At 51.9% G+C, this 23,475-nt stretch overlaps 3 protein-coding genes across 12 annotated transcripts in view; 1 reads left to right on the top strand and 2 right to left on the bottom strand.

The window, feature by feature from the left end:
* Window positions 1-221: 221 nt before the first annotated feature.
* On the top strand, window positions 222-1,035 carry APOC3 (apolipoprotein C3). The gene is made up of 4 exons (XM_085526005.1): window positions 222-249; window positions 352-411; window positions 485-611; window positions 737-1,035. The coding sequence occupies exons 2-4, from the start codon at window positions 354-356 to the stop codon at window positions 831-833; spliced, it is 282 nt and encodes a 93-aa protein (XP_085382131.1). The 5' UTR covers window positions 222-249; window positions 352-353; the 3' UTR covers window positions 834-1,035.
* Window positions 1,036-1,433: 398 nt separating this feature from the next.
* Window positions 1,434-2,962, bottom strand: APOA1 (apolipoprotein A1). The gene is made up of 4 exons (XM_015883900.2): window positions 2,922-2,962; window positions 2,756-2,811; window positions 2,401-2,554; window positions 1,434-2,173 (listed from the first exon to the last, which is right to left on the bottom strand). Exons 2-4 carry the CDS (start codon window positions 2,796-2,798, stop codon window positions 1,576-1,578), a joined length of 795 nt encoding a protein of 264 aa, XP_015739386.1. The 5' UTR covers window positions 2,799-2,811; window positions 2,922-2,962; the 3' UTR covers window positions 1,434-1,575.
* Window positions 2,963-4,456: 1,494 nt separating this feature from the next.
* The window catches only part of SIK3 (SIK family kinase 3), a 66,186-nt gene continuing 47,167 nt past the window's right edge, over window positions 4,457-23,475 (bottom strand). For 5 of the 10 annotated variants that reach the window (XM_085525995.1, XM_085525996.1, XM_015883891.3 and 2 more), the window contains exons 12-25: window positions 23,019-23,172; window positions 22,393-22,548; window positions 21,764-21,834; window positions 18,231-18,374; window positions 15,553-15,703; window positions 14,767-14,892; window positions 14,379-14,464; window positions 13,588-13,697; window positions 12,726-13,083; window positions 11,334-12,223; window positions 8,067-8,230; window positions 7,234-7,366; window positions 6,643-6,810; window positions 4,457-6,289 (exon numbers count right to left, since the gene is read on the bottom strand). In XM_085525995.1, coding sequence (XP_085382121.1) covers window positions 6,653-6,810; window positions 7,234-7,366; window positions 8,067-8,230; window positions 11,334-12,223; window positions 12,726-13,083; window positions 13,588-13,697; window positions 14,379-14,464; window positions 14,767-14,892; window positions 15,553-15,703; window positions 18,231-18,374; window positions 21,764-21,834; window positions 22,393-22,548; window positions 23,019-23,172 — 2,701 coding nt within the window. In that variant the 3' untranslated portion in view covers window positions 4,457-6,289; window positions 6,643-6,652. Of the gene's footprint in view, window positions 6,290-6,642; window positions 6,811-7,233; window positions 7,367-8,066; window positions 8,231-11,333; window positions 12,224-12,725; window positions 13,084-13,587; window positions 13,698-14,378; window positions 14,465-14,766; window positions 14,893-15,552; window positions 15,704-17,048; window positions 17,177-18,230; window positions 18,375-21,763; window positions 21,835-22,392; window positions 22,549-23,018; window positions 23,173-23,475 lie in introns of those variants that run through there. The other 5 variants (XM_085525997.1, XM_085525998.1, XM_015883890.3 and 2 more) reach the window with 2 other exon arrangements.

Raw genomic sequence — 23,475 nt, 5'->3', positions numbered from 1 at the left:
CCTCACACGTGTGTGCAGACACGCATGCACAGCCCCCGGCCTTGGCCCTTGGGGATTTCTCAACCCCTTCTGGGGGAGCAGAGGAGCCCATCCAAATAAAAGCTGGCAGCGGGGAAAGGGATCCGGGAATGGGCACCTTGCCTGCGGTCGCACCACCACTGACCTTTGAACATGCGGCCTCTGGGGAGGGTATATAATGGGAACTCAGAGCAGCCCCCACTGCGCGGAGGCAAAGCACAGCGTAGCCAGGTGAGTGCGGGGCCCCCAGGACCGGGACCAACACCAGGGGTCCAGGGGATGGGGATGGGTGTCACATCTGACCCCACACCATGTGCTCTGCTCTCTCCCCAGCCATGAGGGTCTCCATCCTACTCCTGTTCACCTTTGTGGCCATCCTGGCAGTGGGAGCACGTAAGGGTGATGGGGAGTGAGGGGTCAGTGGGGGTTTGGGGTGCACCATGCCCACGCTCTGTGTGCTTTGCAGGGGCTGATGCTCCCGATAAGAAAGAGGCGGTGATGAAGAAGATGCAGGAGCTCATCAAGGAAGCCACCGAGGCAGTCAAGACTGCCATGACCATAATGCGTGAGTCAGATGCAGCTCAGCAAGCCAGGTGAGGCCGTGTGCCCCCACCAGCACCTCACACCCCAGTGACCCCCATTGTGCCCCTGGTGATGGGGATGGCACGGGTCAGGGGGAGCGGAGCTGAGACCCTGCTCTGATGTGGTCCCTTTGCAGGACATGGCTGTCAGACAACACCAACGTGGTGAAGCAGCAGCTGGCGCAGCTGAGGGAGCAGGTGACCGCGCTCTTGAAGCAGACACCAAGCGCATAGCCCGGCTGTGGGCTGGTGGGGGTCCTGCCCCCCATCCCATACACAGCACCATTTCACAGAATCACAGAATTATCAAGGTTGGAAAAGACCTAGAAGATCATCTAGTCCAACCATTCCCAATACTTCCCGACTAAATCATATTCATCAACACAACATTTCCTTTCTGTTGTGGTTCTTGCAATAAAGTGGAGCTGGAGTGAGATGGCTTCTGTCACTGCGGTGTTGTTGGGGGGGGTGTAATGGAGGAGGGCTGGGGTGCTGAGCACAGCGCTGCACCGTGTGTGTGGGGTGGTGATGGGGTGTGTAACCCCAATGTGAGCATGGTGTCCATCTGACACCCAGCTGACCCCCAACCCAGGGTTGTGTTCTTGAGGTGCTCAGCACAAAGCTGGTGGCACGTGGGGAGCTCCCAGCCCAGCATCACTGTGACCACATCCTGAGCAGAGCTGGGACTGGCACTATGGGCATCAGCAAACCCTAAGCCAACACTAACCCAGATCCCCACCCTGCAGCCCCCCACCCTAAGGGGGTGCCAAAGGGCCCATCCCCACTTATGGCTTAGATCCCCAGCATCCACTGCAAAGACTGAGTGAGCTCCAATAACTTAAGTCACGTTTATTTGACAAAAGAATGGCAAAGCTGAGACGGACTCCAGGTCGGGGTGGGGGTGGGAGATAGAGGAGGGTAAGGAGGGGTCTCCTGGGGGCCGGCATGGCCTGGGCTCAGTCCCTGGGCCAGCAGCTCAGGCCATGGTCTTCTGGACTTCATCCAGGAGGTCGATCAAGCGGTTCTTGAGGTTCTCAGCATAGGGGGTGAGGCGCTCCTTGAATTCCTGCACCAGAGGCGTCATCTTCTCACGCAGGTTGCTGAGCTGCTCCACCACCTTGGCCTGGTACTCGGAAGCCTGAGGGATGCCCCTCTCACGGATCTCCTCCAGCTTCTGGCTCAGCTTCTGCCTCAACTCGCTGCTGTACGGCGCCAGGTTCTTGCGCAGCTCCTCCACTTGCTCACGCAGACGATCCCGAACCTCCTCGGCCACTGGGGTCAGCTTGGCCTGCATCAGCTCCACCTTCTGCTTGGTCAGATCCTTCAGCTCCTGAGCCACGGGTGCCAGGCGCTGGCGGTACTGCTCCACCTCCTCGGTCCACTTGGCAGAGAACTGGTCCAGGAAGGGTCGGATCTTCTCCTTCACCTCCTCCAGGTCCTTGGTCAGCTCAGCACGAAGAGCTTCGGTGTCCTTCAGCCACATCTCGCGCACCTCCCTGTAGTAGGGAGTCATGTCCTCACGCAGTTTGGCAGCCGCAGCACTCAGCGTGTCCAGGTTGTCAGCCAGCTTCAGGCTGGGGAGAGCAGTGCGGGGTCAGATGTGGGGTGGGGACGTGGGGATGTGGGAACATAGAGCCACGGGATGTGGAAACATGGAGAGATGGGGACGTGGGGACATTGGGACATGGGAACACAGCACATAGGGACATGGGGATATAGGGATAGTGGGATATGGGCATATGGAGACACAGGGACATGGAGACATGGAGACAGGGACAGCACCACGCATCTCCCCACTTACTCAAGCTGTTTGCCCACAGCAGAGGACTCGAACTGGGAGATGGCATCCTTGCCACTGGCCTTCACCGTCTCCAGGTAGACGTCCAACATATCCCGAATGCGGTCCAGGGGTGTCTGGGGGTCATCGTGCTGCCAGAAGGAGCGGGCCTGGGTGCCTGCAGGGACAGACAGAGCGTTGGGGACGGGCAGATGGGGGGGATCCCACTGCACTGCCGTGCCCGGGAGCTGTGGGTCGGAGCCCCACCGATGGGGCGCTGCAGGCTCCGGGGAGCGCTCGGCTGCGGTTTAATGGCACGGAGCGCTTCGGGATCGCGCTCTGCATCGCCCACAAGGGGCTCATCCCTGTTCGGACGTACCCGTCAAGAAGAGCACAGCGAGGGTCACCAGAACGCCTCTCATCTTCGGGCTGAACCTGAGGGCAGAGCGAGAAGTTGGGCTCAAGGAAGCCCTGAGCAGGACCGGCTCCGAGCCCGGTGCTGCGGGGTGGGAAGGGGGGTCCCGGCTCACAGCTCGGGCTCTTACCGGCTCTGTCCTGCCGCTGCTCCGCTCTGCTCGTCCCGTGTGAGCCCGCAGCTTCCCCACCGCCGCTATTTATGCAGGAGGGGCAGTTCCCGCAGGAGATAAGGCAGCGCTGCAGCCCAAGAAATCACTCCCCGACGCGGCCGATGTGGCGCGTAGAGTTCAAGGATCGTGTGCACGGCCCGGGACAGGGAGCCAAGGAGCGCCGGTCTGGCAGAGCCTCGAGCAAACAGGAGCTCCCTGGGGATGCGGAGTTGGCCAAGGAGATGTTTACGCTGCGGGTGACCCAGATTCCAGGCAGCCCCCGGGGTTTGGCCAAGAGCCCGGGCACCGGGTTTATACCCGCAGGGATTTGGCCGCCCGGACCCCAACCCTTCGTTCTCCTCCCGTCACCCCCGTGAGTCCCCCCCGCATCCTTCCCATAGATGGAGACCCCCCCCCACAACACCCTGCCCGCGTCCCGCCGTGCCCCCAAAGCGGAGGGACCGAGCGGTGCCCTGCGGCTGCTGTGTGCCCGCTGCTGTCAACACGGAGCCGGGCGGTGGGGCACAGGCTCAGCACAGAGCAAACAGCATCTGCAGCACGGCCACCCCACATCACGGCCTCGGCCCCACATGAGCATTGTCCCACCAGCACCAGGGCTGAGCCCGAAGGAGGCTGAGTTGGGGACACAGACATGGGCATGGCCCCCAGGTCCCACGGTTAATGGGTGGGTTGGTTAGTGGATACACCGGTTAGTGGATGGGGTGGTTAATGGCTTGGCTGGTTAGTGGATGGGTGGATTAGTGGATAGGTTGGTTAACAGATGCATTGGGTAGTGGACAAGTTGGCTAGTGGGTAGGCTGGTTAATGGCTGGGCTGGTTAGTGCTGGGCTGGTTAATGGCTTGGTTGGTTACGGTTGGGCTGGTTGGGGTTGGGCTGGTTAATGGCTTGGTTGGTTAGTGCTGGGTTGGCTAGTGTTGGCCTAGTTAATGTCTTGGTTGGTTAGGGTTGGGTTTGTTAGTGTTGGGCTGGTTAGTGTTGGGCTGGTTAATGGCTTGGTTGGTTAGTGTTGGGCTGGTTAGTGTTGGGCTGGTTAATGGCTTGGTTCGTTAGTGTTGGGCTGGTTAGTGTTGAGTTGGTTAGTGTTGGGTTGGCTAGTGTTGGCCTAGTTAATGTCTTGGTTGGTTAGGGTTGGGTTTGTTAGTGTTGGGCTGGTTGGGGTTGGGTTGGTTAATGCCACGGGGCAGCTGCTCATTGAGCAGTGACACTCTCAGCTCTGGTGCAGCCCCGCACCCACTTGCTGTGCCCACATCCACACCCCCAGCCCCTCAGCCCACCACCAGGAGCAGCTCCTCTCTCCCAGCCCTCCTCCCCCGGCTGCAGCTCAAGGTCTTTCCCATCAGGGCTCAGAGGGAAGCCGGGCTTTGGCAGGGTGCACCCGATGGGGTGGTTTGGTGACCTATGGGGTCAGCACAGCACATGCTGCTCTGCTGGGCAGCCCTGTGGCCCCCATCCGCCCCCGGCGTTGAGCAACAAGGCAAACAGAGAAGCCAGGGAAGATCACCAGCATGGTTTTATTTGCCATGATCCCACCGTCCGACCAATCGACGCGTTGCAAGTGACCCGCCAAAAGAAATTAACCCCCACCCCCCAAAAAAAATAACACCCAACCAAAAAAATGGACTGAAGATTTACCAAAACTTCAGGTTTTTCCTCTTTTTTTTTTTTTTTATATATCTTAATTTTTAGTCTGACATAAATGAAGGGGGAAAATAATAACTTCTGACATTTCCAAAAACCCAGAAAGAATAGCAAAGTATTTTCATCTACATTCAACATACACTGCGCGTATCGATTACTGCAATACAAAGCCATGATGAAAAGAAACCAAACCCAAAACCCAAAGGTGATACGTCGAAATGGCACGGTTAGAAGCGAAGTCCCCCCGCTGGGTGCTGACTGTAGGGCGGCCACCTCTCCCAGGAATAAACAGTGTAAATGAAAGGAAAACAAACCAAAGATACAGAGCAAAAAGGTTTTTGGTGCCTCCTGGTGCCTCCCAGCCCCTTCCCTCCCATATCACCAGCTTCAGCTCAGTGCTGTGGGCTTTTCCTCCTCTCCAGCTCTCCAGCCTGTATTGAGCATCACTTTCCTGGGGACCAAGGGATGGGGATATGGGGGGAGGCATTGGTAGCCCATAGCGAATGTAGCTCTGCCATGCTGGTTTCACACTTCCTTCTGTGCAAAATTCAGGAGGGCTTGGTCAATCCTTTTATTATTATTAGATATCTATGTCTTAAATATTCCAAAAGTGTCATTAAGAAGAATTTCCAGGTGGAGCTTCAAAAGTCCCAAAGGGTGACGGTGACGCCAAGCTCTCCCCATAGCCTGGATGATGGAGGGGGAGGGAAAGGGGAGGCTTTGCTTTCTCTCAGCCAAGGAAAGAGCACAAAGAACAGAGAAGAGATCTCTGCGCATCTGAACCGCGTAGAGGAGGACACCAATTTGCCACGGGCACAAGAGAAGAAAAACCAAGTCACAATTACAACGGCATGAAAAGAAAGCAAACACTCGGAACAAAAGTGCAAGTCACAATGGGTGTAAGAACAGAATCCAGGTAAAAAGGTCTCTCAAACAGAAATTCCTTTTGCCTTTTATTAATAACAATAATAATAAAACAACATTTCCCAAAATAAAAAGGATTCCTTGATGATCGGGAGGAAAAGCTCTGAAAAGAAAGGGGGAAAATCTGTCTTCCCTACATTAAGCCAAGGAGGAAAAGAAAAGAAGAAAATCACGTGGGGGGTTAGAAATGAAAAACATCCAAAAAAAGGGGGGTTTGGTTTTGGGGAAGGGATAGAAGTGATCCTGTTTAGCACAGTGCCAAAGTGAGGAACGAAAGCAGACAGAGATGAGACATATTGCACCAGGGCAGGCGCTCTGCAGGCAGGCGGGAGGTGAGCGCTGCGGGGAGGGGGGTGGGCACTGCGCCCTGCTCAGGAGCCAGCAGAGGGGGGCAGGGATGCGCTGCAGGTTCCTGCCTGCCTTGCAGGCTCCGTGGGCTCTGCTCTGAGTGCCAGCCCCCTACCGTGGATGCTCGCAGCCCTCCAGACCAGGCTCAGTGCTCGGGGCTCCGCTGACGTGTAGGATTTGGGGTTCTCCGGTTCTTTCAGTGATAGCTGGGAGTTACAGGCAAATACGGCAAAAAATATATATATATATATAAAAATTAAAGGAACCAAAGGAACAACACACTGGATGAAGTGATTATGAGGAAAGGGGCCATGGTATTCCAGTTAGTCAGAAATACTACGGCAATTTGGCGCAATGCTGCTAGATACTGTTGGTTTAAAATGGACCTTTTTCATTTCAAAGCTGTACATAAAACCTGAAACAGAGAGAAGCAGAGATGTGTTAGGAGATACCAGAGAACAGCAATCCTGCTCCCACAGCCCCTCAGCCTATTCCCAGCCCAAACCCGCAGGGCAGAGCCCAGAGCAGAGCCCACACCGACAAAACATGGCTCTGGAAGGACAGCAAAGGCACAAAAGAGGGCCCTGAGCACACAGAAGGGACAGCCAACAGAAGGAGCTCAGAGCTGAGGGTCTCTCCTCCAGCCCTGAACCAATGCTAGAGCAAAAGGGTGGGGAAGGAGATGGACAAAGTCAGGCAGCTTCAGAGCTGCCATCCAGGAGAGCCCAGATGTGCAGCTGAAGAGAAAAGGAGGACACTGATACTCACTCCCTCCTGGTTACACCCCTGCCTGCTCCATCCCAAAGGGCACCTCCGGGTGCTTGTAGCTCAGTAGGACATCTGTGATACATGTCGATGGGTAACAAGAGGTGTTTAGATGCTGGTTGCCATCACCTAGGTTGGGATGCTCTTGACCTTCCAAACTTTCTCCGCATTCTGTAACATCAAAGAACAACATCAGGGTTTGCATTAGGAGCACTGAGGAGCTGCAGCTTCTGCAGGTGGCTCAGGCCAGCAGGAAGCCCAGTTCACTGCTGTCACAAGCTCAGCAGCACCCAAGCACAGAGCTCTACAGACTGTCACAGGTTTGTACCCAAAATATGTTAGAGCTGGAGATGGCTGCAGCATCCAAGCCTCAAGTGCAGTGAGAAATCCAAGAGACTCTCTTTAATTCAGCTCATGCAAACAGCATTGAGGAGGCTTTGATCCCACAGGTGACAGCTAACCCTTCCATCCCTGCAGAGCTCACTGGCAGCCGAGGTGGCTTTGCAATGCAGGCTGTCAGAACAATGCAGGTCCTTACAGCTCCTTACCCCCATGCAGTGCCCACGCCATGTCTGCAGCTGGCCAGGTCCTTACCCTCACTCTCCCTGTCACGCAGCTGCTGGCTGGCCATGAGCGACGACTGGCTGAGGACGGCATCAGACATCCGAGCAGAGCTGAGTGCTTTTCCAGCCATTAAGCTCATCCCAGGCAGGTTATCTAACTGCACCTGAGGAGACACAAATCAAAGTGGGACCAGAGCCAGCCACCTGCCAGCAGCTTCCCTGCCTATCTCTGACAGCTGCACAGGGAGTTTCTGCCAGCCTTCAGCAAAGGCTTCAGAGTACAAGAGTACACATCAGGAACAATGTAGGTGCAGCCAGTGTCACCTCAATATGGAACGAATGGACAACTCAACCCCCTTATAGACTTACATTATACTATCACTAGTTAGGGAAAAGCTCTGCTCTACAGCAGTAGGAAGCTGTAGCAAGAAACATGCCACAATCTGGGTCTGATTGTTCTGAGAGGTCCAAAATGCAGAAAGCAGAGCAGCTGCTCTTTGCTCTCGGCGTGGCCCAGGTCACTGAGCACACTGCAGAGCTGAAAGCTGGGCTCTGTGCATCTGTAAAACTACTGCAGCCAGAGCCAAGCCTGGGACAGTGCAAATAGTTTCATCAGAAACACCCTGGGGACAAAAGGAATAACACAGCCAGCTCTAGGACAAATCAAGCAACACATGAGCAGAGGAGAAATTCCACATTGGTCTCTGCTAAAATGCTTTCAGGATTAAGCAAAATGGGGGTGCTGACTGCTGAGTCCCAACAGCAATTCATCCCTAGCAGCCCTGCAGAGCAGGGTGCTGCCTTTCTTTTGTGGCACCTCTTCCATAACCCAAAGCTGCTGGGCACAGGACTCTTCCCACTTACGTAGGCATCATCACTGTTCTGGATGGTGTGATGTCTCTGCAGGGTGCGGGGCCGTGGGTGCTCGCTGGATGCTGGCCGTGCTGGGTAGCCCAGCCCGTTGTGGTCAGGCACCTGCATGGCTTGGCCCGGGGAGCTCCTGTCCATACAGTTCCCTACGACGGACTCTTGAAATCAGATGAAACAGAAAAGCATCACATTAGCACAAGGAACCAGTTGCTCTTGGCAACACATGCCACCGCAGCACAAGCCAGTGTCACTTGCAGCTTGCTGGCTGCTCTGGCTCAAACACTGCAGCACTGGGGCTCTCTGCATGGCCCACAGGCCTCCCTGCTCCTGCAGCAGCCTCCATCTGCCTCCCCTCCAGCCCTGCACCCTCCTCCATGCATTGCTCACATTACACAAGAGAAGGAGAAGGGTCCCCCCCACCTCCGACACAGGATGTTCTTAGCAGGGCCCCTTGGTAATTGTATGCAACAGATCTGGCTGGAAAAGCTGCTAGGATAGTAGTTGTTATCAGATGACTTCTCCCTGCCCTCCTCCAATCTGGCCGTAGGAGTACAAGAGCATTCTGCCTGGCAAAGTCCATCTGCACCGCAAGCTCTTATGACCGAGGGTAAAGGCTACATTCCTATCCAGCAGAACCTATCGTCATTAAGTACACGATGTTTTGAATAAAGTCCTGAGCTATGGAGAAGCCTATTGCAAGCTGTGCTGCACGTAAACAATTCCCTTTTGGTGAGCAGTCCCAAAGAGCACAAACATATGGATGAGGCCACAGGCCCTTGGGAGCTGCCCTGATGTGACACGGCCTCAGGTGGATCCCAACAGCAGATATCAGGTTTGCATGGAATGGTCAGCAGGAAGCAACCCCTGGTTGTGCCAGCAGTGAGACACTACTGGCTGGGACTGTGTCATACCCTGAGCACCCCATGCTGCTCCCCAGCATGGAGACAGCACTGCTAGAGCATCCTTCCCAGCAGCCAGACATTGAGCTCCCAGCCCCCAAAGCCCAGCCAGCAGCCGGAATGCAGCCGGCCTCCTTCCTCCTGCACATCTGTGGGGTTAAACTCAGTTAATGGTCAGCATTCCCGGAAAGCAAGAAGGAAAACATGAGGTAAGGCAGTGCTGGCACTGCAGGGCCGCCCACGCAGCGCTCGGGGCCCTTCCAACTGTGGGAATGGTCGGGGCAGGCATTGCCAGAAGCGGGGAGCAGTGAGGAGCCCTGAGCACAGGCTGCTTCCCTTGCCCCTGCCCCACTCTGGACCCTTTCATCCCAGGCAGCCTTTGTGTCAGTGCATGTGATGCTGGCACCCGGCTCCCAAGTGCTGGGGAAAGGTTTCCCACGGGCAGCGCTCCCGACCCCAGGTTGGAACAAGCCTGAAGCTGAGCTGCTCCAATGCGGTTTAGTCATACCCTAACCACAGATTTGGTTGAAACTCTCATGATCTGCAGTTACCTTCTGTGGCTGATGCTCAACTGGCTTTTAAAGCGGGGTCAATGCACTCTCTTTGGAAGGCATAAATCCCGCTGAGCCCCCGCAAATCTGCACTCCTCCCTCGAGCAACGTGTATTTCACAAGCTGGGGGGGGAAGGAGATATCTGCCCTCTCAGCTGTCCCTCCTCCACAACACAGAGGGGATGGCTGGAAAACCCCAAGCTGTGTCTGAGAACAGCAGCCTTGCAGAAAGCCCTGAGTGCCAGTGCTGGGGTACTCCTGCTGCCATCCCTCAGCACCTCTAACACTTGGGCTGTGCTACAGGTGAGTGAGTGGCACTGGCACATTCAGGTTGTTTGGAGCAAGGTTTTATAGGATCGACTTGTAGGAAATGTACCTTGGGCTGCTCACATGTCTGCTTTGTTTGGAAGTGAAGTAACACAGGCCAGATTCCAAGTGGGTTATTAAAGCCAGGAGGAAAGCTCCGAGCAGCTGCAGCTCAGAACACAGTTTACTACATGAGCCCTCCAAACAGCCCCTGTCAGAAGTGCTTACACAATGCAACTTGCAAACATTTACTTGCTTTTTACTCATTTACAAAGTCTTGTTGTCTAAAGTCCTTTTCCCTTGTGTAACCTGTTTTAGCACCATCAGTACCGGGGCAGAACTTTAGCTTCTGACGCTGTTAAATCTTATCATTTTGCATGTTTTGGTCTAAGATGTGATGATGCGAGCTCCAGATCTGGTTCAAAATGCACCAGCACAGCTTTCAAATCCCACCTAACCTGGGGTTACTCTTCCCTTTTGTGCTACAAATACCACAGGGATATTAAAGCCTGAGAGAAATCAAAAACACAAAATCAAGGAAGGCTTCAGAAAAGCAGGGCCCTGCCCCTGCTTTGAGGGACACAGCTTGGCATGCCCACACCGCCCTCTGCACCACTCTGTTCCCAGCCAGTACTTTCCCAACAAACCCATGCTGTGTCCCCAAACAAAACAGCACCTCCTGTGCCCAGGACACTGCTCCCCTGTAATAGGGAGCCCTGTGCCAAGGGCAAGTTGATGGCTTCAGACCAGTACAGCTCAGTGCTGCGGTGAATACTGATCCACCCAGCCCAGCCTGGAAAGCCTCTATTCAAAACCTTCTTAGCAAGGGGGTAGGATTGTGTTTTTTCCTACAGGGAAGGCTTGTAATTATAGCTTGGGCAGGAATTTCTCTTACAACACATCACTATTAATGCAGCAAGGGCACAACTGTTTCCAACAAGCTTCAGCTCCCTTTAGAATCAACTCCTTGCAGCTAAAGCAGGGCTCCAGCCTCACTGCTGCTTCCCAAAGTGCCTGAGCAGTGCAAGGCAGACTTAGCAGCATTTATCACCATTCTTGTGCTGCAAGTTTATGGAAGCTTTAGCAATGCCTGGACTCACAGCTCTGCCCCTATGAGAAGGAATACACCACATTATAGGTCTTCCAGAAACTTAACCTCTTCTGGGTACTTCAACCCCAACAAGAAGAAACGAGTCAACAGATCCCAGCATCAGTTCAGAGATAGCACTATCATGGTCCTGGCCTTTATCTGCCTACAGAAGTAGGTCACATTCCAGAGAGAAGAATCTAGCAGAGTTCTTATTTAACACTGTTTATTAGAGAGACTATGTCTGCAATTCATAGCCACAGAAGCCAGAAAGAATCTAGGTAATTCTGTGCTATGCAAAATATGTCACGAAACCATCGCAGTGCTGGGTAGGGATGGTGTTCTCTGGTAGGAACACGAGCAGTATGCAACCAGTATGGAAAAGCACTTCAGCCATGTGAGTGGCCCTGAGCCTTACCTCTGCTGGGCACCTTATTCCTACTGAATCCAGCAGCGGGCTGATGTCTGTATTGATGCGTCCCCAGCTCCTGAACGTGATTAGCAGTTCCTAGCAAAGATTCTGGGTCCCCGTGCCCTCCTGCATTTACAAGCAGAGGGGTCTCGTGGCAACCTTTGGTCAATGTATTTGAATTCTTACTGTCTGGAAAGCTGTCCCTGGCGCCCTCGCACGCACAGTCTTCCTCCATGCTCTCCGAGTGGAACAGAGCTGGCTGGTGTCCGTATCCGTGTGGTGGCACTGATGCAGGTACCTGCTGGATACATTCTTGCGCCCTGATTTTTAAGAGATGCTGGGGGCTGTTCTGTGGATGATAGGCGTCAGCACTCTGATAAGGCAAAGACAACGACTGACGCTCCGACAGGCTCTGTCCCATGCTGGTGCCCATGTTCCCAGCATCCCCTTGATTCATGTGCCTGAACAACTCTTGGAACTCTTGCTGTTGCTGTTGCTGCTGCTGTTGCTGCTGCTGCCGCCGTTTGATGAGCTGTGCAAATTCTGCCTGGGGCAGCCGCATGTCCGTGTGCCCCGTGAGAGAGTGACGGGGAGAAAGAAGTCCCTGGAGGATGTGCGGTACCTGCTGGTGTCGGCTGTAGTCAGGAGGCGTTGGGGACAACAGTGCTTGCTGTAGTGCCGATGCAGTGTAGTGCTGTTGTTGCTGATGTGCATTTTGAGGGAAATTGGGATACTGGTCAAGCTGTGGGACTTTGAGAGCTTGCTGAGCTGGAGGAAACCCAACTCCTCCTGATGGGCTGTAGTTACTGGGGGAAACACGAGGCTGCTCTGGGAACAAGTGGGGGTGTAAGTGCACCTGGTCGTAGTTGGCGGGGGGGTTCCTGTACACGTTCAGACTGCAAAGAACAGAAAAGAACAAGTGACTGCACTGTGGCAGCTCCAGCTAACAAGGCGTGCAGGGCTGCCTTTGGTGCTCCCACCTCCCACAGAGCCTGCTTGATCCACGTCACCCCCTAGGGCAGCTGCAGTGTAAGGTGGTGCAGCCTATTCCAGAGCTGGTAAATGTAAGGGAAACAGGAACCCTGACTGCACCAAGAGCAAAATACGTTCTGGGAAAAGAATCTGTTTCATGCAAAAATACTTTGCTATTTAACTTTTCCACCTCCTGCCCTGCCCTGGCAGGATGCAGGGACAGACACTCTTAGCACAAGGTGCTTCTCCCAAGGCACAAACACCCACAGCCTTGCACACTCCCAGAACTCCCAGCCTGGGCCACTGCCTGGAGTCAGCTTCACTCCCAAAACAAGTGGCTGATGAAGAACCCCCACAGCTCCACCTCACACCCAGCCCCATTCCCAGCTCAGTGGAGATGTGGTGCAGCAGTGCCAGTGGCCTTACCTGTGTGACTCGGCGCTGTCGGCACTGAGCTGCTTGGACAGCTGCCTGTGGCCATAGGTGAGGGAGGCCATCAGGTTGGCGCGGTGCTGCATCTGGATCTGGTTGGCACTGGGGCTGATGGACATACCCCGTGTGTGGGAGGACATGCCCTGCCCGGCCACCGAGGCCCCTTGCAGGAGGTTGTTGCTGACCATGTCGCCGGGTTCCTGCACTTGGATGGTGACCTGCTGGGCCTGGGACTGCTGCTGCATAGCCAGGCACGTCAGCCCCATGGTTGGGGGAGGGGAACAGTTACCAGACTGTGGGAAGATTGTGTTGTGGGATGGCATCCCTTGGAACTGGGACTGGGAGGCTGCACCTACGAGGAACAAAGACTCTCAGCACCCACATCAGCCCAGGGCAAGGCTCAGAAGAGAGCAGCACGCAGAGCCCCAGGACACATGGCAAGGAGAGCACTGCTCCTGGTGACTCTGTCACACTGCGTCAGGGTGCAAGGGTCAAGCTAGAGTCACTTTGCATACAAAGAGAAACAAAGCACAGCTCACAGTGATTTGTATCTACCCGAGAATAACAGCCCTTCCTCCCCACCCCCGGGAGTGATAAGTAAGGATCTCATGACAAGAAACGTATCAACACATTCCAGCTGGCAGATCCTTGCGAGCTCTCGATAACACCAGCCCTTGCCGCCAGATGGAGAATCTTTTATATCATCAGCAAACCGCACAAGGATTTGAGCACAGGGGGACCAAATGCCCCCCATTCCCCCACACACTTTTTCCCCAGAGGTTGGATGGGACCACAGGGCTCTGCTGAACAGGCTGCCCTGAGGACAGAGGATGGCTGGGCAGCTGTCAGCACTTACCATGGGGCTGCAGCACGCTGCTGCTCACAGGAGGTGGGCTGCTGTTTGGTTGCCTGAAGAGGTGGTTATTAGGGTGGTTTGGGGGTGGGCTGGATGGCTGAATCCGTAACCTACGCAGGGAAACAAACACCTTTTCATCACACATGCTCCTCATTAAGACACTTTTTCAACTGTGAGAGCTGAAGCCAAATGCTGTGTTTTTGTTGTGAGATAAACACCATGAAGCCTGCGTTTGGGATCCCAAGCTCTTTGCAGCTTACCTTCTATTATGAAAGCCGTGTCTAAGACATGTAGGTAATGAGTGTAACCTGGTGGCTAAACAAAAACCCTGTGAGGAGAACACCACAAGCTTCTTCCTGACTCACTGTGGCCTGTGAGAAAACCTTCCTTCCTTCCCAGAATTCAGCCTGCCTCATTTACAAGTGATTAAAACAAGGACTGTCACCTAACACAAAGTTGGAGAAGATGTGAGAAATCCAGGAACACCTCTGAGTAGAAATGAGAGGAACTGGCTTACTGAAGGTAATGCATTTTCAAGCTGGTCAAAAGGCAAAACTGCCTGTCATCTGTTCCAAGCAGATTTCTACCTTTGAATCACAATTCTCTACTTCCAGATTTCTTTCAGACAGGATCTAGCAAAAAGGACCATGTACATTCACCTCTGAACTGGCTCCGTCATTCTTATTTTACACACTTCCAGCCTTGCCCTGGACTCTAAGTGTGTTAGCTCACCCTCGGGTTAGGCAAAGTAAGTCCCACCCCCCAAAGCTTTGCTAAAGCCATTTCTTTACCTCTGAAGCTGGTGAGTGAGCAGAGCTGGCTGGTTTTCACACTGAGCTTGCAAGGGTGGAGATGGCTGAGGTGGCCGGATACAGTCCTGAACCAGGTATTGAAAAACAAGAAGCGTTTATGATCAATACTGTATCAAGTAATACATTTAGGACGTGGTGATTTGTGAAGTGGAACATATCCACACTCTCCAAACACTTGGCCCCTGACTGCAGCTCTCGCTATCACAGTGGCAAACACCACTACTGAAGTCCTTCAGGCTCACTCCTCATTAAGTAAGCTGAGCAATCTACCCTCCTCAATCCCACATGGACCTGCTCTGTAGTTTTATCTGCAGCCATTCAGAAAACACAGCTAAGACAACAGAAAATCTGCCTCAGGCTCTAATACCTGGATCTGCTGATGAAGAATCTGATGGTGCTGCTCTTGCTGATACAGCATGTGTTGTTGCTGTGTCTTCTCCAGTGTCCTCTCATCCATGTGCCCACCATACATCTTCTGAAGCTGTTCACATTCCTGTAACGAGTCCAACACACCCTAAAAGTGACCATTCTGTTTATGGCACACATACTGGGCAAAAAAGGCACTTTGCTATCTAAAAAATCCAGTAAAAAAAAAAGCTTAACCCATTTAATTTGACAGAATTGAGTGTGCAACAACACGGCTAGCTCAGGTCTTAGATAACAGAGGAGAAACTGCCCACTCAAGCTGGCAGCATTACATTCCCTTAAAAAATGCAAGCACAAAGCTTTAATAACGATAACTTCAAGGTGAAAAGAGCATCTCATATTTCCACCGTACTGCAAGGTGAAAGTCCTGTCCTGATGCCAAATCCAGCTCAAGCCATGATAAGACATGTGCCAGTTGCACAGGGGATAGCATGCAATGTTACTCCCAGCTCTACCAGTATGAACTGCCCTTTTCCCAGGCATTCTGGAACAGCCCCAAATCTCTGCTGCCCCAGGAAGTGTGAGAGAGCAGCAGACACAGTTTGGCAGAGCTGATGGGACCACAGAGGCTGGTAGAACAGCCCACATGTGGGCACAGCACCTCCATTTTTTTCCCTAGGAAGAGAGGAGTGGAAGCTCCCAAAGCTCCCAAACTGCAGTTGAGCAGCATGTACTTTTGGAGGGCGTTCTATAGGGTTTGCTGCCTGAAGTCCTTCACCCCTCTCACCTGCTGAAGCTGTTTGATGCTACTGTTATTGCCCATCTTCTCCAGGTGGGCTTTGAAAGCCTGGATGCTGGCAGCACCATCAGAGAAACGCCGAACTGGGGAGAAGCGTTCCGTGGGGAGGTGCAGAGTATTGGAGTCCTTGTAAATAGAACTGAACACATGGGGAAGTGGGTTAGTGATGCCAGATAAAAAACAAGCTGTGGTACAGAGACACTTAATTTAAACCAGCCACGCCAAAGTTCTATCTGCCCACTCACCCAGAATAAATCATGTTTTAGATCAAGAAATAATGTGCCATCGATACCATGAAGAGGAAGCAAGATTACTGAGTATCCCTGGTGGCTGGGCAGATAAACGTGATTCAGGGTTGAACGTGATTGAGCCACAAAACAGATCAGGACGGGCAGCAACTCGTCCACCCAAAGGCAACTTTGAATAGCAGATATAACTAGAATCAAGGTAACCATGCCCGAAGAGTTACGCACATTTCCCTTTGCAATGAGATTTCTTCTTCACCATAAGGGGGAGCCAGAATAGGACTTTTATGGGGGAGCTGGATTATAGCAAAGATGGGGCTCCCTGCTGTTTAAGGTAAGCACTGAGCTCCTGCCTGCATTGGGATGAAATCTCAGCACCTGTGACGTCTGGAACCAAATTCAACAGGACCCCAGCTACTTTCATATTGATTTGAACCTCAGCTGCATTACCTCAGACAAGTCAAAGTCTTAGCTACTGCTCACTCTGCTCTTTGTGCTACTGTGCATATTGCTATTTGCTGAAGTCTGTTCTAAGAAAAAGAATGATTTCTCTTGGAGAGGCTCCCCCTTATCAGAACATGACTGTGCTGGAATGCTGACAGCATGCTGGGGTCAGGTCTTGTCCCTTAGCAGAACATAAATCAGTTTCTATAGATTTCACATGACTTCCTTCCATGGACAGAGCTATGTCACTCCCTTTTGATACCATCCCATCCATTATCCTGATCCATTTGATCTTCTGTTGTACCAATGGAAACTGGAAACTACAGGTAAAAATTACACTGAGGTTTCCAAACACACATAGCCAAGGCAGAAGAGTACTGGTTGCTGTACCTCAATCTGCTTTCAGATACTATGTTATCATGACCAAAACTGGTGCTCTATATAAAGAAGATGGCTTAAAATATGTGAAGTGCTAAAATAAAACCCACCAGCTGTTCAACAGCAGAGGTCTAGTTATGTGATGACACGAGTGTTAATGGTTTCTGTGCTGTGTGTCTCAGACATGACTGGGGGGAGCCTGTTTAGAGGCCATAGTCAGCTGAAGTTTCCATGATTCCTTAGGTAAAATGTGAGGCAGGCTCACAGCACATTACAACGCCAAGGGTGGAAGAGAAGGAACAAAACACTCTCAGGACCGTGAGGCAGAGGTGATATTAATATACTGACACGGGGTGTTTTAACAATTTCTTACAAAATCTAAGTCAGTTCCTGCAGTGCATGAGTGACACAGCTTACCTTCACAATTTGAAGCAATCCTTAAAGTAGGACACAGCACGTTCTGGTTGTTTTGCAAGCTGCACTTCTCTTCCTATTAAGGTCTTCTGTGACCCCAGAAATCTCTCCCCCTCCTGCTCTTCCCATCCCCCAAGCACCTCTACGGAGTAACTTCAGGGTGTAGAGGTGCTTATCTTGGTTGTCTAGAGTTCCAGCGTGGCACTGACACTGGCTCAGTCTGCTCAGAGTTCACCTGTCTCTGCTGATTACATCAGTGCTCAGCTCAGCAGGTATCTGGCTACAATAAAAAGCACTTTGTCAAGCTCACCAGCGTGAGCTGGCTGAAAGATTTAATGCAAATCTAGCCTGGTAGGCAACTGCTTTCTCAACAGTCGAGACCAACAGGCAGCAAACTCTGTACTTCGCAGCTGGTTTGCACTCTTGGCACTGAGTGGTTCAGAGCGCAGGTTTTAAGCTCTCTCTGTGGCATTAGTGTTTACAGTTTGCTTCTGTGCCAAGGACTCTGTGTCAAATTAACACTTCCCGCAATTAGGAATGACCTACTCAAACATTTGGAGTGTGTTTAGACACCATCTGCAGCAGTTCCCTCTTTTCCACTGCAATTTTTCTTCCCACTCAAGCTTCCTTTCCCCATATCCTTCCCCTCAGGAGTTAAAGATGGGAAAGAAAATGGCTCTCCAGGAGCTTTGCAAAGAGACTTTGCAGTCAAAACAAACAACTCTGGTGCAGAACAGTGAGGATTTTATGTGGCATAGATAATTTTTGGTGCAGTCTTGCCCTTGCATCTGACTCCAAAATGTTCCAGAGAAAATCTACTACCTACTGCTAACTTGACACCTACCAGTAAAACAGAGAAAGCTCTCTAAAATGAACAGATTATTCTCAACCCTTCAGTGATGGCAGCCGTTCTGGCAAACCATCTCCTGCCACAAAAACAGGACCAGAGGGGACAAGCCAGCTGACTGCTGCCCCAGCACTGCCTGCAGCTGCAGGCACAGAGCCCGCCCCAGTGCAGAACTCCAGCATGGTCGGACATGTCTGCCCTGAGGATCTGCTCCTGATGCTTCCTCCTCCTCCTCACCCCTCCCTGCCAAGCGGGATGTCTTCAGTGCTCCATTCCATGTGACATCTGAGCAGGTTTCCTGGTGCAAAGCTGCCCGAAGGGCCGGTGTCATTACTCACCGGTGCTGATCGGGTACCAGGTGTGGAGCCCAAGCCCGGGGTCGGAAGGACTGCTGTCCTAGCTGCCTCTGCAAGTCTGGAGGGATTTCAGCTGTAGGGTTGGTCATTGCCAGAGTGTGCCTTTTTGACCTATTTGCCAAGTATCTGCAACAAGCAGGAGCACATTTTATAAGAGACTGATGGGAAGATACTCCAAAAACAGGGAGTGTTAGATAATCCAGAGTAAAGGTGAAGAAAGAATGCTGCTGCAGTGCTCGGAACTGACTGGGGGCTGAGTGATGCCTGGGGAGAAGCACAGCATAAACATGCTGCCCATGCCTGTCAGATCAGTAGGTCTTCAGTGTTTAGGGGACAAGGGGACAAGCGTGGTTTCAGCTGCTTGTTTGCTAGCACTGTTCTCAGAAGGAAAGAGAAGCCATTTGCTTTTCGCATCAGGAAAGCCATGTTTCATCTCAAGGGAAAATCTGGTCTATTCTCTGGGGAACACACGGAGACCTGCTGCTTTCAGCATGGATTCACTCCACTGCAGCAGGTCTGCTTCTCCCTCACAAAGCCCCACTGAGGCACAGAGAGATCTGCCGTACTCATGGAGTCACAAACAGTCTTAGCAAGGAAGAGAAGGGGCACAGTGCAGAGGCTGCTCAGCTTCCCCCTCGCAGCTGCCCTTTGCACTTCAGACTGGACCCGTCACACCCTGGGCTTGAGCAGAGGCCAGCACAGCATGGAGCACCCCACTGGAGATTAGGGGTGAGGAGAGCACTGGCTGCCCCATGACAGAGTGCAGGCAGTGCAGCACAACCCAACCCAGTCACAGTGCGCCATCTAGGCCCTATCCTGCTTTGCAGAGCTGGGAATCACCCAGCAATGCAGTGGGCAAGGATGCTGCGAGGAGGGGTGAGCAGCACAGTCACAGCTCTGGGGCTGCAGCCTTAGCACTGGGCATGCCCCTTGCACCAGAGCACAGCATCTGTGGTTTAAGATGAGGTGCCCTCTGCACTGGAATGAGAATCCTCCAACTCTTCTTCAAACCCTCAAAGAATGCGGGAGCATGCAGAGCAACACTACAAAGCTCTGCCTCAGCCAGGATGTCAGGAAGGGCTGCAGGGTGCTGAGGGCTGTGCCCTGCTGGACTTGCAGTGAGCAGCAGCAGCAGCGATGCCTGGGGACCAGCTGGGGGCATAGGGCCAGAAGAGATAACAAACAGAGCACCTACCCAGAATGCCTCGGCCTGTGACAAGCACCAGGGCAGCACTCTGCCCACTCAAGGACAGGCGGGTTAATGCCCGCTTTTGAACTCAACTATTTCTGCTCTTGGGAACCAGCAGCAATAAGGCGACTGTGGCAAAGAGCACCTGGCCAATGACAGAAGAGCTACAAAGGGGGGATTCTCACCTTTGTTTTTTTAACCTCTGCAACTGCAGCTTCATCTCGTAAAGCAGAGGAGAGCAACAAGCAGAAAAAGAAGGAAAAAACCAACAGCGTTGCCTCCTCCAAAATCAGCCTTTGCCAGCTACTAAAGCCACTTAGGCAGAAGGCAGCGAGTTAACAGAATGAAGAGCGCTTAGCATTGTGGTAACTTGCCAAAGACTGTGCCATTAGCTGTTTAAGAATCATTTGATGGAGACAGGGAAAGTTTCCCAAAGTGCTTTACAGTTGTGGTTTGCTAAGATCATTTTATTTCAGACCTCCAGGGAACAATCCAATCATGAGCTATAACAGTGTTTCTGGTGGAAGAAAGTTTCCCAAAGCTCAAAGGAGATGTGGCTGTTCCCTGGAGCACAGAAAAGGATATGGGCTGTTTTCAAGGTCAGATTAAGAAGGGTAAAAAATTGTTCGCTGGTGGCTGCATACACTGTTCTAAGAAGCTAAATATTTGCATCTGTCCCTGATGTTACTGCTATTTACCCTTCTCTGATGACTAGCTATGTGTTGCAACATAACGGGGTGGAGAGCACGTTAAAGCACAACCTGAATGGGCCATCTGGTGGAAGGAGAGGGCTAAGGACAGCACAGCTGACAGCAGCAAAGCGACCTGTGGGTTCAAGGAAATTGCTCTTCAGTGGAATTCAAACACCTCTGCAACTTGCATGGGGGTTTTACTGCCTTTCCAGTCGAAAGCTAGCTAGTTCTTAAGCCACACAACTGCATGGATCTGCCAGCACAGACAGCTGGTGTTCCTGAGCCCTGCTGGGGAGGACGGTGTACAGTTAGGGTACAGCAGCTTGAACAGGACTGAACGCAGCCTGTGGTGTCTGGGGGTGTGTGCTCTTCACCTGCTCAACACTGCAGCTTGGCCTCATTTCTTTCACCATGCTGCCTGAGGCAGGTGGACGAACAGCAGTGCGTGAAAATGGAAAATACTGTGAGCGAGCACAAAGATGAAGGTGGCAATGAACTAGAGTGTAAGGCTGCACAGAGAACGCAGGATGCATTCTGTGGAAGGGCTGTGCTAATTCTAAGGCAGAGCTGGAAGCAGGTTCCTTCACATGGACCAGCCCTGACATCCTTCTAAGCTCTGGGAGGCAAAAGGAGTATCAGAACACACCCTGCACAGTCCATCACTACATGCACCACTGTTTGAATCCTCTAGACTCTGAAGCACTGAAGTGATGAGTGCTGGCAAGGCTCTCTCAGACGAGCTCTGCCCATCTCAGAGTTTCTGCCTGCAACCAACCCTCATCTGAATCATTCACCCAAGCATAGCCCAGAAGAAATGCTGTCTTACTTGAAGCGATGGTCTGTACAAACTCAGGGGGAAACCCAGAAATCTTTTCAAGTTTGAGGTAAGAGACAGGAGCACTCCATGACCACACCCACAACATAGTGCACCAGCTGGTTAGCACAGAAGAAACTACACAAAAGCTACTGAGAAATGTTAGCAAGGAAATGGTTAGTGTTTTCATGGATCGAGAAAGTACAAGCGTATTCTACCCGCTTCCCAGTATGCATCTGGAGCAGACAAAGAGAACAAAAGTTTTCAGACTAATGCCTAATAGTTCTTTTCTTATTGGAGCAGACTATTCTAAGGCCTACTGCTAAAATTAGAAGCCAAGAGGTACTTGTATTTTCAGCAAGCTCACTTTGTTTAAGGCATCAGAGTTGGATGTTTACTGCATGTCTTGATACAAAAGCTGCATTTACACCCAAGGCCACAGACGAGATCTTCCTACCTCCATCACTCAGCAGGGAGGGGTGAATCACTTAGCACTCATTTTGCAGGTTAGTGTGGATTGCATGCTGGTGCACACTAAGCAAAGGAGTTTAGCAGTTCCAGAGTTTCTAGAGAACCTACTGCGCTTTAACAGCTTACAGAATTTCAGGGGAAATCCAGTTTTGTAAGCACCTAGTAGCATCAGAGGAGTAATTGCCTGCAGTAATCAACACCCACAAGAATAAGAGAAGTGTTAAGCATTCATTGTAATTTACACTGCTGCCTGTGATGAGGTTGCTCGTGTTTTAATTCAGTAGTGGAACACCACAGGGTGAGCCTCTTTGAGGGTAATAAGGGTAAACGTTAACAGACTGGGGGTTACCTCTGCACAGCTTCCTGATCTGGCTCCCCATCAGAGCTCTCCTCGTCCACGGGAGTGACAGCTGGGACAGCCTGCAGGGAGAAGAGAAGCCATGGGCTCCAGAAGGCAGCCAACGTGGTCCCATGCGCACAGCGGACACCTGGCTTTCCCAAACAGGCTTCTACAAGGATATATGCCAGCTATAGGGCACTCAGCCAAGAACCCCTTCCTACATTCCTTCCCCCATACAGAACTGCCGGTGCAAGGCTGCTGCTTATTTTGGTACTACCAGGAAAATTCATCCATGCAGATACATCAAGGAAGAAAGAACATGCATTAACAGTCAAGACTGATGTTTTAGTTTTCTATTAGATCAGCAATAGATAAGAAAATCAACTGTAGTAAAAACATTCACAAACCCTCTGTCAATTCCAAAGAGCAGCAGCATCTCAGCTTCTAACCACAGGAGGCTACAGAAACTGTCCCACAAGGGAACACAGCACTGCAGCTCTCCTGAGCTGGGAGGGTTCCTTTTGGCAGCAAGCTGGCACAATCCCTGCTGCATTTCCACAAGTACTACAGCCTGAGTCTACTACCCTGTCATATTTTTAAGCACACCACCAATTCTGTTCTTTCCTCTGGCTACTTACTGGAGTCATAGTGACGAGTGGAGATGGACCTCGAGGACGTTTCAGCAGTTGCTGTGCGTGTAACTGGATGTTAGCTCCACCATCAGATGCTCTCCGCCCCAGAGGGCCCATGCCATTCAACAGCTGCAGAGTAGGGGGCTGCAGCAGGGACTGCTCCTGGGAAGCAAACACAGTGCAGTTGCCAATCAAGTACCAGATCCTTCTGGTACCTGAACCCTAAGGCCACAAACTGGGATATTAGCATGAGAGAAGACAAGCATTCTGGGCTTCAGGAGAAATGAGTAATTATCAGTATCAACAAACTGAGGTGGGGCAGACAGAGACACTGTCAGTGGAAAAGCTGTGTTTAACTCTCCATTTCCCAGCATTCTGCTTTAGTTACCAGGCAGGCTGCCAGCTGCACCTCCAAAACCAGGTAGCAAAATCCTCTCTCTTCCCAGCCCATTCATGAATTTCATATTGCAGTGTTCTTTCATTCTTAGCTTAAGTAACCAGCCAGAATCACACCTCAAGCACCAACATGATTTGAAATTCATGAAGTCCAAGGAGTTGGAAGATAGAGAACAAGCACAAGCACACTTGCTGGTGTGGAAAAGGCTGCAGGGAGCATGAACGTGGGTCAGTACCTTGTACTCCAGCTGACCCGTGGGCTGCAGGTTCTGCCTAGGCAGCACATTGTGCATGAAGTTCACATTTGGGGTCACCTGCAGGAATGGAGCCTGAGGAGTGACACGAGGGAAACCGGGCAGAAGCTTCTGCAGATCTTCCATGACCTCCGTCCTGTGCAATCATATTTATAGACAGGTGACTTAGCAAAGATGCATGGAGAACCACCCCTGGGCTCAGTACATCCAGCTTCCCTTCACAAAACAAGCTTGTTACTGTACTGGAAAATGGTCACCGAGAGTAACCGGGCCACTTTTCGGTTTTCATCAGTCCTTTCTTTTCCCCCCTCTAGGTTAATTTTTTCAGGCATTTGCTCTTTGTATTAACCTTGAAAGCACTTATCACAAAGACTCCTGCTGGGACACAATAACAGTGCAGCTTAGGTGAGAAACTGGCTTGCATAATAGTCAACACTGC

Source organism: Coturnix japonica, chromosome 34, assembly GCF_054131305.1.
Source record: "Coturnix japonica strain WE chromosome 34, WE-NBRP24, whole genome shotgun sequence".
NCBI classification, from domain to species: Eukaryota; Metazoa; Chordata; class Aves; order Galliformes; family Phasianidae; genus Coturnix; species Coturnix japonica.
Note: the sequence above shows the minus strand (reverse complement) of the source record. Positions and strands in the feature narration are given on the sequence as shown.